Source organism: Dromiciops gliroides, chromosome 2, assembly GCF_019393635.1.
Source record: "Dromiciops gliroides isolate mDroGli1 chromosome 2, mDroGli1.pri, whole genome shotgun sequence".
In the NCBI taxonomy this organism is placed as follows: domain Eukaryota; kingdom Metazoa; phylum Chordata; class Mammalia; order Microbiotheria; family Microbiotheriidae; genus Dromiciops; species Dromiciops gliroides.
In genome coordinates, this window is record NC_057862.1 from 271962252 (window position 1) to 271977013 (window position 14762).

A 14762-nucleotide genomic window follows, 5' to 3' on the forward strand; every position below is an offset into this window, starting at 1 on the left:
ATTTCCTTTGTATGCAAATACTGAAATGATTTTATTTAATAAAAAGGTACATCTCCTCTGTGGATTTTGAATTTCTGTTATTAAATATTTATATTTTTCAAATGTCTTTATTTAATTGAGTGAGGTTCTTGGTGCCATTTCAAAATAACCTCAGCTGGTAGGTGTAATGACTTATGAAAGATCTGACCTTTAGCATTTTAAAGTTCTATTCATCTGTATATTTCCTCTGTGTTCATTTAGTCTTAATTTGTATGCCTTTGTGCAATGTGACTTAATGGGTGTATGTTTTTGGTACAGCATTTATTAACATAAAGAAAATATCCATAGGTACTTATTACTTCCCCCTGTAGAGTTTCTTTTGGTTATTTTTAACCCTGCCTGCATCTCAGGTATGAAAATGAGAAAATGCTTTATATAGGGTTCATCCATGTTTGCACAGTCCTGGTTTATACTCATTAAGTATTAGCAGAATAGACCCTAGTTCTACTAAATCCCAGTCTAAGGCTCAGTCCTCTGCTTCTCACTGCCTCGCATTTAGAAAGTTTATCATTTTCTTTTTTGCTTATGTAAAAAAACACTTTGTTTTTCAGTTCTTTGCTATCTTTTTAAAGAAAAACAACTTTAAAGTTTATAGTAATATTGCTAAATTGACAATATGTTTGGATTGTCAAGGTAGATAATCATTTGCCTAGTATGTCTTAAGCAACATTCTACAAAAAGGAGTAAGGAATGGAACAGATAAATAATACCTGAAGGTTTATTATAATATTGTGATTCAATGATAATTTTCTCCATTGAAATATATAAATGTATGCTAATTCTTTTGTATTAAAGTGATTTTGATGTTTAGAAAAATAGGCTTTTCAATAGGCCATTCTTAATTTATCTTTAAATAAAGTTTCAATTAGAACTAATTACAGCCCCTCCTTGTTTTCATAGTTTACACAAATCTTTATCCCAAGAAGAAAGTCTAAAGGATCAATTTAACTGTACTCTTAGTACCTATGAGGATGCCTTAAAAAACAGAGAGGATATTGTTTCCATCACTCATCAACAAAATGAAGAACTGGCCATCCAGCTGCAGCAAGCCCTGACAGAGAGAGCAAACATGGAATTAAAGCTTCAACAAGCTTTAGAGGCCTCCCAAGAGGCCAATGAAAAAGTTCAAAAGTAAGTAAAATGATTTTACCTTTTTTTAAATGCTGTCATTTGGCAGTCAAACAAGGTATTCTTCATACTGTTTGCCTTGTTTTTTAAAAAAATAAAAGTAGATCAGGCCAAATGGTTAACTCTCCTAGTTTTTATCCTTTGTCCATTCTTACTTTTAAAATGTTTTCTTGGGATCACTTTGGAAATCATCAGTACTATTTAGAACAAGGCATCTTTTAATAATAATATTATCATTCATAATCATAATAACTAGCATTTATATAGCACTTTAAAGTTTGCAAAATTCTCTACAAATATTATTTTATCTTCACAAAAGCTTTAAAAGGTAAGTGCTATTTTGTCCCTATATTACAGATGAGGAAACTGAAGCATAGAGAAGTTATTTGTCCAGGGTCACATAGCTAGTAAGTGTCTAAGTCTAAATTTGAACCCAGATCCTCCTGGCTATAGGTCTAGCACCCTGTCCACTTTACCACTTAGGTAGAAAAGCAACTCAACTTCATCAGTAGCCCTAGAAACCTATTATAGGACTATTTGAACCTCTTCCCACCCCAGCTGATAAGGGAAGAGCCAACAGTCAAGAAAAGTTTTGTTGTTTTTATTTTTTATTCTCTTGGCTTGGGGTGAATTTGATGGAGGTAAGCTGACTTGTGACTTTGCAACATGTTACATGAAACATTTGAAAGTAGGTAGATGGGGCAGCTAGATGGCGTAGTGTATAGAGCCCCAGTCTTGGAGTCAAGAGGACCTAAGTTCAAATCCGGCCTCAGACACTTAATACTTACTGGCTATGTGACTCTGGGCAAGTCACTTAACCCCAACTGCCTCACCAAAAAAAAAAAAAAAAGAAAGTACGTAGACTAGGGGCAGCTAGGTGGCACAGTGGAAAAAGCACCGGCCCTGGATTCAGGAGGACCTGAATTCAAATCCGGCCTCAGACACTTGATACTTAGTAGCTTTGTGACCCTGGGCAAGTCACTTAACCCTCATTGCCCTGCAAAAAAAAAAAAAAAAAGGAGGTAGACTGGTACTAATTAATATTGTGTTGTTAAGATTCCCCTTTTTTACACATAAAACTATATTTGTTACTTGGGATAGTTTTCTTTACATTTATATTTTATTTTATTTTTTGGTTTATTTGGCATTTTATTTTTCTTCAATTATATGTAAAGACAATTTTAATATCCACTTGAAAAAATTTGTGTTCTATATTCTCTTCCTTCCGCTTGCCCCACTCTCCCTTTCAGAAGGCAAGCAATTCAATATAAATTATATACACATTTATATTTTAAAACAAAACAATTGCAAAGTCCTTTGATCTTGATTAAAACTAGCTGAATATTAACAATGTAACAAAAGGATAGCACTTTCTAATTGATATATCCATGATGATACATGAAAATTTTTTTCAGGAGCTGAAAGAGAATGAAACTTAACTCATCCTTTTTTATATACTGCTATGTATTGTATATGTACATTAATAAACTGCAAAAAGACAAATCATTTTAACTCCCAAGCCATACTTGGTTTTCTGGATGATTTCTTCAGTTTTGCTTTCTTATTTATTAGAGTTGAAGCCATCCTTGAGTCTAAATTATCCATTTGTATATTAGCTTATGCTTCCTTGTAATTTGTATTTTTATTATGACCCTAGATCCAGGAAAGCTTGTTGTCTAGACAAGTAAAGCAGGATTAGGTACTATGTACTTCCTTAATCTCTTCTACTAAGTTGACTCGAACTGTCTGATTTATGTTTAAGTATTGGAGGTTTTTCCAAATTTAAAGGTTAAGGTCATCAACCACATAACCAAAAAGCCCTGAGGTTCATTCATTCAATGTAGGTGACTGTGAAAGCTCTGTCCCAAATTTCAAAGAATATCAGTGAGTTGATCAAAAGCAAAATCATTTACAAACACGAGGGGATTGTAAATATTGCTAGAATTTTCTTTACCTTAGTCCAAGACTAAAATTGCCTATTGTTCTACAATTTATACAATATTTAACTTTACATACTCAATTATTGCAAATAAATAAGCAACATAAAAGAGCAAAATTTACAAATGAAGACATTTATCCTTAATATGAAGAAAGAATATTTGTATTAACAAAGTTCTTGTTAACAAAGGAAAGGGATAAGATTTTGTTGAATCTATTGAAAGTAGTTTGAAAGATTAGAATAGAGATTAAATACAAATGAATAAAAGAGAACAAATTAAAGGGATTTGAGAAACTCTATGCCATAGTGAAAGAGAGAATACTAGGCCTAGAGTCAGTAAACCTAGATTTGAATCCTGACTTCAACAGAGAGCAGCTGTGTGAACCTGGAAAAATCACCTCCTATCTTTGGTCCTCACATTCCTCACCTGTAAAATGGATTACATACCACCTCACTAACAGGATGGTTATTAGGTATATACAGGGCATATATTTTCTATACCTTAAAGGTCTACATAAACATGAGCTATTAAATATACACAGAGAGTAGAGTGTTTCGTTTAATCTTCAGGGTTTTAAAATTTTTCTTAAGGAAATGTACATAACCCCCAAATTATATTTTGTGCATTATAATTATGTTAAATGCAATTAAAAAAATTTTTTTTCTCATAGCCTACAGTCCAATCTAACTTAAATTAAATGTCTTTCATAACAAGAGTCAATTATTGATGACTTATAATTGCCATATGCTGACCAAAATAAGCTTTGGATTTGTTGTTAATATGCACTGTTATTCAGCCATTTTTCAGTTATGGCTGACTCTTTGTGATCCCATTTTGAAGTTTCTTGGCAAAGACTGGAGTGGTTTGTTAGTTCCTTTGCCAGCTCATTTTACAGATGAAGAAACTGAGGCAAATAAGGTTAAGTGACATGTCTTGCATTATACAACTTTTAAGTGTCTGAAGCCAGATCTAAGCTCAGGAAGATGAGTCTTCCTGATTCCAAGCCCAGAACTCTATCTGATGCATCATCTAGCTTCTGTGTACTTCCCCAGGTAAAATGGTCCTGCTTCAGCAGTTTTAATAGAATGGTTATTCTGGAAGCCTATCTAGGCAGAATTAGTGTCCATCATACATCATTCAACAAATATCGAGTGCCTACTATGTGTAAGACATTGTGCTTGGTGCCACAGTAAATACTTATAAAGCAACTACTTTACCATGTCATTGTGCTTAATGCTGCTATGAAAAAAAATAACTTAAACTGTGATGTATTCTCTTCCAAGTAGAAGCTTACATTCTAAATTAAGTTTGAGTTTAAATTGTATAAAAGCAAGCTAAGAATAACAAGATCAAGACTTGACTTAGTTGGAAATGAGCAAGGAGCTGCAGAATAACATGAAAGAGGACTAGAATGTATGGAAAATATTCATATCAGGCTCAATTCTTATTTAGCACTTGATTGCCAGTTCTCTTCCCAAAATACCTTCAGAGGAAACTGACATTTTAACTAGATCTGTCCCCCTCCCCATCCATTCTTTTCTATTCCATTATTGTTCAGGCTCTTTCATTCAGCTCCCCTTTGACCTCTGCCCCTCCACCATTCACCAGCTTTTCTAATCTGTCAACTTCCTTTATCAACTCTAATCTAATAACACATTAAAAATGAAACTTTTGTGAATATAGACAGATCTCCTGCCTTTAATCATCATGAAATTTTGAATTTACATAATTATTTTACCTCAGAGAACCAAAAGAGATATAGATATAGATATTCTCACAATTCTGCACAATTGTTATTATCCACATCAGCATCAGTCATAAGGGCAGATAAAATGATCATTCTTTCAACTGATGTGCTGTCATAGGAAGGGTACCCAAAAGGGTCTGCTATTCAGAAATGCCTCCCTAATCAAGCATACTGCCTGAAATTATCTTGGGCTAAACACTGCAAATAATCTTATTTTTAAAAGCACATATCGGGGCAGCTAGGTGGCGTGGTAGATAAAGCACCAGCCCTGGATTCAGGAGTACCTGAGTTCAAATCCCACCTCAGACACTTGACACTTAATAGCTGTGTGACCCTGGGCCACTCACTTAATCCCCATTGCCCCACAAAAAAAGAAAAGCATATATCCTTGGTAGAGTAGCACATTCATTCACTAACATATTAGTATGACTTAGTTTTTCCCCTCATGATTCTCCTCTGTTATAGAAGGGATGACTTTAACACCTCTCCCACAAGAACTGTTATAAGAGTACTGGGTATTTTGGGTGTTAGGTAAGGGGAAAAAGTGAATATTGAAAGGTAAGAAAAAGAAGCATAAAGAGACTACAAGAGAAACTAATGTTCAAAAATTTACCTAGGGCCATGCTTAATCCTTATTTTACTGATGGGGAATAGTCACCAAACTACTGAATTATTTGTAGGGGAACATATAGGGATGGAAACTCAGATCTCCCAAAATATATCTGCTAATTGACAAGGAATATGACCATTTGTTCACCTCTGTATGTTTCTCCTTATGGCCTTAAGCAGCTGTTTTCTAAATGACTTTTAAATGTCAATATATTTGGTTTTTCTTTCCTCCTATTTTAAGAATTGAAATTACATAGGGCATAACTAAGCTAACATAGCTAGGTTAATATGTAGTAACAAATAGAGTTATAAGATATAAAGGGACTTTAAGGGTTCCATGTCATCCATCTCCCTTTGTTGTTCTGGTGGTACCTAAACCAACATAGATAGAGACCTAAGTGTAAAGAAAAAGAAAAACTTCCCAGAATGAAAATGACCAAATTCCTATGATAATGTTTTACTAACTACAAATTTCATATTTTCTTAAATTGGCACCTTAATTCCATTTCCTCTTATCTGGTCTCAGTGCATATGGAAATGACTGTCTCCATCCTTCATGCTTTATTGTTTCATGTTTGGAGACTTTTTTTTATTCTTCTCTTCTAAACTAAACAGTCCCAAAGGTTTTAATCTTCCTCACAGGCCCTAATTTAATTAGATCTTTGGTCACTTCACTAAATCCTTTTTGGAGTAGTCACTGTTATGATAGAACATCTTTAGTATGAGCTGTATTATCACTGATAAGAATCAAAATATGTAAATAAAGATGTTTTTCTTTTTCTTTGTATTTTTTAAAGTATTTCAAGTGGAGCAATCCAAACAGAATATTCAAAGTTTTTTACATCTGGTCTTTTTTTTTTGTTCCATTTTGAAGAAAAGTCTCCTAAAATCTACATTAGTTTTTAACATTTTTAAAATTAAAAATTCCAAATAAGTACCTTCAGGAATGCCAAAAAAAATTAAAGGCCAATACAAATTCTTTCAATTGATGGCTTTCAAAATGGTTAGTTCCTTTATGAAATATAGGTCATTCTACATCTTTAAAAATAAATAACTGAAAGGAAAGCTAACAAACTATTTCCTGCCTCACAGTCGAGTAATGATTTCTGTGAAATACTTGAAGTTACAAAGAAATTGTGAATTCTTAGCTTGGTTTCCCTGCTGATGAGTAAGAACTGCATATATATTTCCCTTAGAAGTGTCAGGAGAGTCACCATAGTGTCACACAAGGGTTCTCAGCTCAAAGCAAACACACTTTTCACAAACTCCACTGTTTAATCTGTTTGCAGGTTGAATTATAAGATAGGGGTGGATGACTCTGGGTTCTGGGAAGGCGAACAGAGCATTTCCACACTTTCTTGATAAAAAGAGTATGCTATTGTCATCAAAGACTTTACCCAACTGTTTAATTTTGTTCCTGGCACATGGGCCTGATGTTGGCTTATAATCAAACTTAACTGACTACAATTTATTCTCCAATTGTTACATGTATCAAATTCAATGAAATTGTTCTCATCATGTAAACATCTTTCCACCAAAACCATTTTTTCTTTCCACATTTCAGTTCCAATTCCTATGTCTACAATTTCACATTCAGATTTTGAATAATCAAAGAATAACAAGATTGTAGACCTACAAGCCTTACAAGCTTCCTGATCCCAAGCCCTTCATTTTATATATGGAGAAACCGATGCCCAGAGATGTTCAGTGACTTGTCTAAGATCAGAATTTAAACTGAGATCTTCCAGCTGCAACTAAGTCTTCACATATAGGAGGCATTCAATAAATGCTTGTTTTGTAGATGGCTTGAGTGACTGAAGAATAAAATTTTATCAATTCTCAACCTAAACGTAAGATTTTTCTACCAAAATTTAGAAGATTTAAAAAATTTTGCTGTGCTTTATTACATAATTGGGAAAGAAAAAAGAGTGAATCAAAATATTTCTTGAAAATCTCCTTCAAGTTCAATTCTGTTACTTCTGTAACTGCTTGCTACAAAAAAAAATGTTGTGGAGGCCATATTGCCCCACTAATCTGTTCAGACACTTTTCCTTGGTGTGAATAATGTACAGTACACAGACATGAAGAACGTAAGTTGAATTAGCAATGATATTTACTATTCTGCTCTATCTGCTTTGTTCCTCAATCTGTTTAAGTACCAACTGTACTGGTGGATGATATTTAGTTGTGGGAAAGTGTCACAGCCAATTTGACAAATTATTAATCACAAAAGAACAATAAATTTCTAGCTTTTTTAAAAAAAGAAACTCCTTCAAAATGGCTTCTATGTTTATGATACTTAGAAGCACTGTGAACTAGGGAATTTATGTTGACTAGTAGATCTTTTCATTTGCATTAATGAAAAATTAATAAAATTATTAATTAAGCACTTATCATGTACAAACCACTGGAGACACAAATGCAAAATAATCTCAGCCTATATTCTGATGAGGGTGGGGTGGGGTGGGGCAGTACACATAGGAATATCATGTCCAGAGAAAAATGTTTTAGTTATAGGAATGGTGAATGGCACACTCTTTTCCAGTAACAATAGCAGTATTTATTTGATTATGGCTTAAGAGGGAGGGATGAGGAGGGTAGGCAAGATAGTGACAGAATGACCAAGATGTAGAGTGAAGCATAAAGCTACCCTGGATATAGTGGACCATGTGGGTTGCAGAGTTTGTGCAAATTAAAAAAAAATTAATCTCAAAATGCACCTCATATATCTAGTTTATTTTGTATAATTTGTAATCATACATCCATAACATTAGTAGAAAAGATCTTTTTGTCTTTAGAAGATGGGCTTGAACATCTTCTCTGCAGCCATTACAAAATAACATCTTAACATATGATATTTTCTTTCTTGGACATATGATATGCTTTTTTGCAAAGGTATATAAATATAGATTTCAACAATAGATCAAACAAATCCAGTCTATTGGGCCTGTGAATTGCAGTATGTGCTTTTTTTTTTAATTACCTAAATACATATTTAGTTTGTGAAATCCAAGTCTTTTTCAACTGTGTCAGGCAAGTATGTATTTTATAAAAATTATCAATACCTGTGCATATTTGCACAGTGGATCACCACTCTCCTCTACTAGGTACATAAGGTAGGTTTCTTTAGAAGCAGCCTATACTGTACACAGAGATACCTGCCAGGCTTTGAAGACAAATAATTACTATGCTCATTTACTTTTTTTAAAAGCAAAGTATTTGGGCTGACACAGTGACCTACTGGGAATGTTCTGCTTTTACATGTGGAAGAAACAGTTTCAGTCCCTTACTTTTAGTGGAAGATTAATGTAGGGTTACATTAATCTTTGGGGGGTCTAACCTAGGATTTGAGTTGGGCCAATAGAGCACAGAAAGGCTCACATGAAAGCTGCCAGCCAGAAACTCAAAGAGGAAGGAGAATCTATGCTTTCGTCTTCAAAGTCTCTGATAATATTGTGGCATGATCTTCAAAATGCATGGAAACCCAGAAGGAGAGCTGAAACAGCCGCTTGAACTTGAGACACTCTTGCCAACATGTTTGTTTATAGAAGTTGCCTGTCAATGAATCATATAGAGTTGGGCTAGTTCACATTCCTGCACAATCTTATAGTTCAAAAACACTTTAGCTAATGAGGGGAAGAAGAAAGAGAATGTGAGAATAAGAAAAAAAAAAGGCAGAATTTGGTATCAGCTTTAGGCAATAGAAGACAAATTTTGTTTAGATTTGATTTGTATCCAAGAGTGAAGTATAGATCAGACCTCAGCCTCTTGATATTCACATGTCTACTCTTTCTGCCTTCTTCCTCAGTCTGGTTAACTGGTTCCCTGTTACCTTAAGGAAATTTCAAAAGACAGATTTAGGAGAAGTAAAAATAAGGATTATAAAAAGATTCTTATGGAACAGGGTATCAGGTAGGTACATGGGCAGACAAGGGACAAAAGAATTCAATACTAGATGATCTTTTTTTTTTTTTTAGTGAGGCAATTGGGGTTAAGTGACTTGCCTAGGGTCACACAGCTAGTAAGTGTTAAGTGTCTGAGGCAAGATTTGAATTCAGGTACTCCTGACTCCAGGGCCAGTGCTCTATCCATTGTGCCACCTAGCTGCCCCTTTTTCTTTTTTTTTTTTAATTTTAATACTAGCTGATCTTAGCATAATCTTTTGCCAATATCTATCTCTCTCTCTCTCTGTCTCTCTTGTCTCTCTGTCTCTCACTCTCACTCTCCATCCTCTTTGTCTCTTTTTTTTCCCTTTTTTATCTCTTATCCCATCACTTTTTCTTTTTCAATATATGTTTATCAAGTACCTTCCATGTTCATGACTCTGTTAGGTACTCTTATGATAGAATATTCTGATGTTATTCCTGTAGTTTATCAAGCCTTGTCTTGGGCAAACAGACATTCTCTTAAGAGCCAAAGACAAAGGTAATTTTCATTAAAATAAAAACCTGCAAGGCATTAATGAGCAGGAATTTTTGTAGCCTGTAGATTATAGCCTCTTTCTTTGTGTACTCCTACATAAGACTCAAATCCTTAGAAAAGTCGCATGGGCTAGTAAATAGAATTTTGAACCAATAACCCTTAGCCATGAATAGCCTTTTTCGGCTATTTCAGTGGTTCCTTATTTTTAAGCATTTAAATTTTACCCATTTTTCTACGTCAGCTAAATGGGACATAAGTATTAATGAAACAATGTTTATAAAATAGCTTGAGGTCCTTAGAAAAGGAATAAGGAAAAATATGAGCTATTAGAGGTTATTTATGACTAATTAGGATTCTTACTTAGATTTGTTCTTCCTTCACACACTTGATTTCTCACCTAGCACTTTCTTTTATTCTTTTCCTTTATTTTCATTCTTATAGGTTTTACCTAAAATATGTACATATGTTAATGTAGAAGTTCTGCATCCTAGTTAAATATCTGATAGAACAAGCTTCTACTTGCAGTCAAAGCTCCTCTACCTAGTACAAATTTTTCATCCCAAAGCTAAATGAATAAAACCTGAACTCAAGAGTAAATGTGATTGAATGTGTAATATGCAACTTGTCCACCTAACAAAACCTATAACTATGTTGGGAACTTAATAAATCTTTGTTGATTATTATAATGAATCCATTAAAACTGCGCCCATTAGAGATTAGGATTTAAAAGGTATTGGCCTGTTATTTCCCTGCTTCTTTTTCTTTCTTTATTCTGATGAAGATTGCACATATAGTTCATAACCAATTCAACAGAAGCAGTTCTATGCATTTCTCCCAGAACAGTTTTTAATGATATCTCTTGTTTTCACATCACCTTCATTTCTAAATATGTCCCTCTCTAGTCTCCTGAACAGAGAACCATCCTCAATAATAAAGAATAAGAAGGAGGCAGGGGGGGATCAGTTTATTAAGACTAGCCAGTTACATAATTGCTCATGTATTACCTATATCTAATTGCTTAACTGCCTCAGGGAGCAGAAAGGGAGGGAGGAAAGAAGGGTTAGAATTTGGAACTCAAAACTTTAAATAAAAAATGTTTATTATTGAGGGGAAATAGACTAGCCAGTAAAGAAACAGAGTGTAACAGTGTATGAAGTGATGTATACTTCTAGAAAAGTAGGAAAGAAAGTAATTTTTTCCACTGATCTTCAGGGCTAAACTTAGTCATTATAATTATACTATGCTTAGTATGGTCTATTTCCATTGTGATAATCATTACAGGTATTGTTTTCTTAGCTCTACTTATTTCTCTTTGCATCAGTTCATATGTCTTTGTATACTTCTCTGAATTCTTCATTATTTCTTATGGCACAGTAATATTCCATTGCATTCATATACAACAATTTGTTTAGTTGAAGTTCATCAGAACATCTATTTTGTTTCCAATTCTTTACTACCACAAAACTACTGCTATAAATATTTTGCTGTGTATGAAGGCCTTCCTCCTCATCTACATGGGATATTGTGTTCCAGTTCATAAAAATACAAATGAAGAAACAGAGTAATTACAGAAAATGGGCTTTCCTGGGTTATTTCTACAAAGCAAAAATGATCATTTAAAAGAAAAGTTTACTCAATAGTATTATTGAAACCTGCTGATATTTAATACAACTCATGGGGCTTGAAGTGTCATCAGTATTTCTGAGCTGATTTAATACACATAATAATATAAGGGCAGAGGAAAAAATAGATTTCTCTTTATGCTAGCATTTGATATATAATACATTTCATAGTGATAAAGGGAGCACATAAGCATATCCAATATTTAAAATTCTTCCCCAAAACCAAACTAATCTGCTTCCCTGGATGAGTTGTGTGCATTTCACATCAGTATCCCAAGACATTCTCTACTACTGACTAGAGGGTCTAATCTTCCCCCAGAATGGTCAGAGCAGCACAGTTCAAGAAGAATGAATCTCTGTATAATCACACCACAATGTGAGGTGACCCCTCAGCCAGGAGACTGACCAGAAACACATATGGGCTTTAGTCAGATGCTCTGATGTTCCCCCCTCCCCTTTTTTTTAACATAGCTCTGAGAAAAATGTGTGATTCTTGAGTATAGCTGGCAAAGGAAACCATGAGGAGAAGAAAATTTAACACATTGGTGTAAGAGCGTCCACTTCATTGATGCAATCTGAGGGGAATGCCTAATAACTGGAAGAATCAAACTTGGCAATGAAAACACAAAGCTCTTTTCATCAATTCAAATGCAGACTCCAAAGCTGCAGATGGTCACCTCCAGCCTTGCCTATTCAGTGTGGGGTTTTATAAAATGGCACTTTGGTGAATACTAATAGATCAAAACAAAGATTTAATAACATAAAGATGTGGTGTTCCTTTTTAAATGAGTATACAGGTCAGTGTGTCAGAAAAGGATAAAATAAGTATCTTTTATATGTAGGTCTAAAGTCTTTTTGATATTTTCAGCAACCAAAATGAGATCTGTAGTGTGCAGATTGAATGCTATAGTGAACAATTTACTTTATGAAAGGAAAACCAAAACCAGGATCCAAGCTTATGCTGACAGATTTGTCATTTCTACAGTGTCTCTCAATTCATAATCTATTATTTAGATCCTTTAATATTTTCTTAAGGTTAACTTGATAAACTACATGTTTGCTGCCCTTCTCAAGAAGGAGCCACACTAATTAAAGATAAAGACATAAGCATTAATTAAAGATACCAGCAAAAGAAATACCTTTTTGTGAAGAGTGGGAAGATGTACTAGAATTTGGGAATTTCTAAAATTTTAAAGTTTTTAAATTTTAAACTTGGAAATTACGTGCCAGACAATTTCAAAAATCTTAGGAGGCCATTTAAAGAGGTACTAAGTTTGTATTTGAGTTATTTCTTACATATATGTTAATGTTTTAAGCAAAAGAAAGGAATTTTTGTAGATACTGTTTTTGACCTAACCCTATCCTACCTCTCTAAACAAATGAAATTTTGTTTTAGGGAAGAATTTTTCACTGGATTCTACAGGATGAACCTATCTTTTTTTTTTTTTTTACCTCATATAGCTGTATGGATTAGCTCCTGTGACTTTTAGTAGGCAACTTATAATCATTTCCTATTATTTAAAGGAACTATTTTGGGCTGGAAGTTAAGTAAAAGGAAATATGGTATAGAAAGAACACTGAATTAGGAATTGAGAACACTAGTTCCATCTCATTTAGATCATTTATCACTTCTTTTTCTTATCACCTCTTCTTTCTTCACCTCTATTTATTCTCACCTGTAAGATAGGGCTTTTAATACTTTCAAGAATCAAATCAAATCAAGATGTGAATGCCTTGAAAAGAACTGATCAGTCAACAAGTATTTATTAAGTGCTGGTCCAGGGCTTAGCACTGTATACTGAGAATGGAACAATCCCTAGTTACAAGAAGTTTACGTAATAAGTACTTATAGACAGCTAGGTAGTGAAATGGATGGAGTGCTGGGCCTGGAGTCAGGAAGACCTGAGTTCAAATACTAGGTGTGACCCTGGGCAAATCATTTAACCTCTGTTTGCCTCAGTTTCCCATTCTATAAAATGGGGGTAATAAAAGAACCTATCTCTCAGGGTTGTTGTGAGGACCAAATGAGATAAGAATTGTAAAGCACTTAACAAAAGTACCTGGCACATAATAAGCACTATATAAATGTTGGCTATAATTATTATGTAAATATAATGACATAAATATAAAATAAATAAATACAAATACATTTACCCTTTAAAAATTATTAAATATGAATATAATTACTCTATGAACACATAGTTAAAACTATATATATATGTTAAACTATAGTTAAAACACTAGTTAAAACTACCTCCCTGGGTGTTTTGGGAAGGAGGGCACTGACAGTTGAGGGGATCAAAAGAATGAAGTATTATGCAAACTTCAATTATTTTTATTAACTTTTTCCTTGAAGAACACTATTAATAATAAAAATTTGAAAAGAGCCACTGTAAAAAGAACTACCATAGTTCTTCATCAAGAACAGCTCATGCCAATCTAAGCTCATTTCCTTTTCTGATAGTCACTAGACTAGTTGATGAGGGGAATACAATAAATATAGTTCACCAAAATGTGGTAAAGCTTTCAATAAATTGCTCGTGTCATTCTTGTAGAAAACACAGAGAAATGAAATACAAGATGAATTTGCAACTATTTAGCTATCAATTACTTGAAGTCATTTTGTAACGTAGAGTCTACCAGAAATCTGTGCTTGACCCTATTAGGCTTAACATTTTCATGAATGACTTGATAAAAGTCTAGAGGGCATGCTTATCAAGTTTTCAGATGACACAAAGCCGGGAGGGAGAGCTAACATAGTGCATGACAAAGTATGAATTCAGAAGGATCTTGATAGTCTGCAACATTTACCTGAATGTGTAAAATTTATTTTAATAGGAATCAATGTAAAGTCTTACCCTCAGGTTCAAAAAAAGACTACTTCATAAGGATAGGATGACTAGAAATCCATGTATTTGAAACAGATCTGGGGTGTTGAGTGGATTGTACACTCAGAATGAGTGAACAGTGGGATATGGCTAATGTGAGATTAGAATGCATAGCTTTCTGGAATAAATGGCTAGAATCACTCTGCCCAGACCTCACTGGGTCACATATGAAGTATTAGGTTAATGTCTGATCATCACAAATTAGAAAGGACACTGATAAACTGGAATTTAAAGAAGTACAACCAGAATGATAAAGGATCTGCCATTCATGAGGTGTGAGAATCACTCTAAAGAATTGGGTATGTTCATCCTGGAGAAGAGAAGATGGTGAAGAGGGGAGGAAGGCATGGTAACTGTCTTCAAATTT

At 33.9% G+C, this 14762-nt stretch overlaps 1 protein-coding gene across 1 annotated transcript in view; it reads left to right on the top strand.

The window, feature by feature from the left end:
* Window positions 1-14762, top strand: part of MIPOL1 (mirror-image polydactyly 1) — a 440092-nt gene that overhangs the window by 373676 nt on the left and 51654 nt on the right. Inside the window, exon 12 of the mRNA XM_043986491.1 lies at window positions 940-1170. Coding sequence (XP_043842426.1) covers window positions 940-1170 — 231 coding nt within the window. The remainder of the gene's footprint in view (window positions 1-939; window positions 1171-14762) is intronic.